The sequence below is a fragment of the Priapulus caudatus genome, unplaced genomic scaffold, assembly GCF_000485595.1.
Source record: "Priapulus caudatus unplaced genomic scaffold, Priapulus_caudatus-5.0.1 Scaffold253, whole genome shotgun sequence".
Classification (NCBI taxonomy): Eukaryota; Metazoa; Priapulida; class Priapulimorpha; order Priapulimorphida; family Priapulidae; genus Priapulus; species Priapulus caudatus.
The window spans coordinates 170,597-172,872 of NW_014577314.1; the positions used below are offsets into that span (position 1 = coordinate 170,597).

Below are 2,276 nucleotides of genomic sequence, written 5' to 3' on the forward strand. Positions count from 1 at the left end.
ACTACTACTACTACTACTACCACCACCACCACTACTACTACTACTACTACTACTACTACTACTACTACTACTACTACTACTACTACTCGTTGCTAATGCGATGGCTCTTGTTATCACTGTTTTTAATTTAACGGGCTACTGATACTGTTAATGCTACCTGCATTATCTACTCAACAACGCCTACTCGTAAGAATCCTATGCGTGTGAAACACAATGCAATGATGGCATGTATCGCCCACAGAAGCGTGAGGTATACACATGCACAGGTGCAGATTTATTGCAACTTTTTTTGTTTAGTAAGTAATAGGCAATCTTTGCGCATCCTTTCCTTGGGGAGTATTTGATGTTGACTCAGTCACGCGACCAGCGCCCACTCAGTGAAGTTACAACGCTTGTAAACAACCACACCTACGCGTGCCTACGATATATTTTACAATTCGCACCCGCATGTATGTACCGACATGGATTTAAGCAATTACGCTGTACATTATGGATTAGAATTGGAATTATTTACGTGTGGGAGCACGGATAATAAATTTATTAAACACGCTCGCAGGGAACGTGACGAATGGCACGTCTACATGTAACGTCGTTGTCACCCGCCAAGCGAAAATTAGCAGCGGCGAAAGAAACTGAGAAACGATATTATATATATGTATATATTATATATATAGGAAAGTAGGAAGCACGATGTCACGATAGATTTCATGACTGCAGTACAGCTTCTGGAAATTGCAAACGAGTCTGCGCATGCGCCTTCTGCTGACACACACACACACACGCGCGCGCGAAGAATAGTTCAGTTACTCGTCGTGGATTTTTTTTCTTCAATTTTTTCATGTTGGTTTCGACAGTAAACCAAATGCCGTGACAATTTTGAGGGATTTATATAAAAAGAAAATTGTAGAATACGACAACTGCTAACGGAAGAAAATTCTGGTCAGCTAAAATAGTACTGCATTGTTAGCAACGAAAGTCGAATAAAAAACTCGCAAACGAATAAGAATTTTACAAAACGTGGATAATATGCTGTAACAACTCCTGTCGACACGCACGCACGCTCGTGCACACGCACACGCACACGCACAGACAAACACACGCGCGCGCACACACGCACACACGCACGCACGCACGCACGCACTCACACACACACACGCACACGCGCACGCTATACACGACCGCAGCAGACAACACACGCGCGCGCACACACAACACACACAACAATTCACGCCGCCGGCGCCACGCAGACGCAAACCACACAACGCACACGCACACCACACGCACACCACACACACACAGCACACAGACACGACAGACAGCACACATGCATGCAGCGCGCCCCGCCACACACACTAACATGCATGCCACCCCCCCCCGCCCACACACTACATGCATGCAACGCCCCCCCCACCACAACACACCACATCATGCACCCCCCCCCCACACACCACTGACATGCATCCCCCCGCTCCCACACACACAGCATGCATGCACCCCCCCCCCACACAACACATGCATAGCAACCCCCCCCCCGCACCACACACAATCACACACACACACACACACACACAACACACACACCACACACACCCACACGACTACTCCGACACACACACACACCTCAACACACACATCCAATAAGCTATATTAGGAATCGGCTCACCTGTAGATAGACGATCAGTTTACAAAGCGTGTAGCCGAAAAACCACGTTTCCCATGTGTCCCAGATCAGCGTCGGAGGCAAGCAGATGAGAATCACCATGAAGTCGGCGATCGCCAGGTTCACAATGAAGATGTTGGTGACGGTCTGCATGTGCGGGTTGCGAAACACGGCCAGGCAGACGAGAAAGTTGCCGACGAGACCGACGACGAACACGAGAGCGTAGAGAGCGTACAGAAACCACTCGTAGGTGTTCGGAAACGCATAGTCCTCGATCTCGGTCACGTAGTCTTCCTCGGACACGCATTTCTGCTGCCACCACAAGTAACCGGGCGCGCAGACGTCGGTGCTGTCATTACGCGTCGCGTTTCCGACGTCCGACGCTTCCATGACGACAGCGTGGTGCTGCTGCTGCTGCTGTTGCTGGTGGTGGTGATGGTGGTGCTTTTGCTGCTGCTGCTGGTGGTGGTGGTGGTGCTGCTGCTGCTGCTGCTGCTGTTGTTGGTGTTGGTGCAGGTAATGTTGTTGTCGTCGTTGTTGTTGCTGCTGTTGTTGTTTTTTGTTGTTATTTCTGTTAGTTTTTCTAGTTAGTTCTCGGGATTCACTCGTCGCTCAC

At 49.4% G+C, this 2,276-nt stretch overlaps 1 protein-coding gene across 1 annotated transcript in view; it reads right to left on the minus strand.

Annotated features, from left to right (window-relative positions):
• The window catches only part of LOC106808091 (orexin receptor type 2-like), a 21,511-nt gene extending 19,461 nt beyond the window's left edge, over window positions 1-2,050 (minus strand). Inside the window, exon 1 of the mRNA XM_014810656.1 lies at window positions 1,664-2,050. Within this exon, the coding sequence (XP_014666142.1) occupies window positions 1,664-2,050 (387 nt within the window). The remainder of the gene's footprint in view (window positions 1-1,663) is intronic.
• Between the last annotated feature and the right edge of the window lie 226 nt (window positions 2,051-2,276).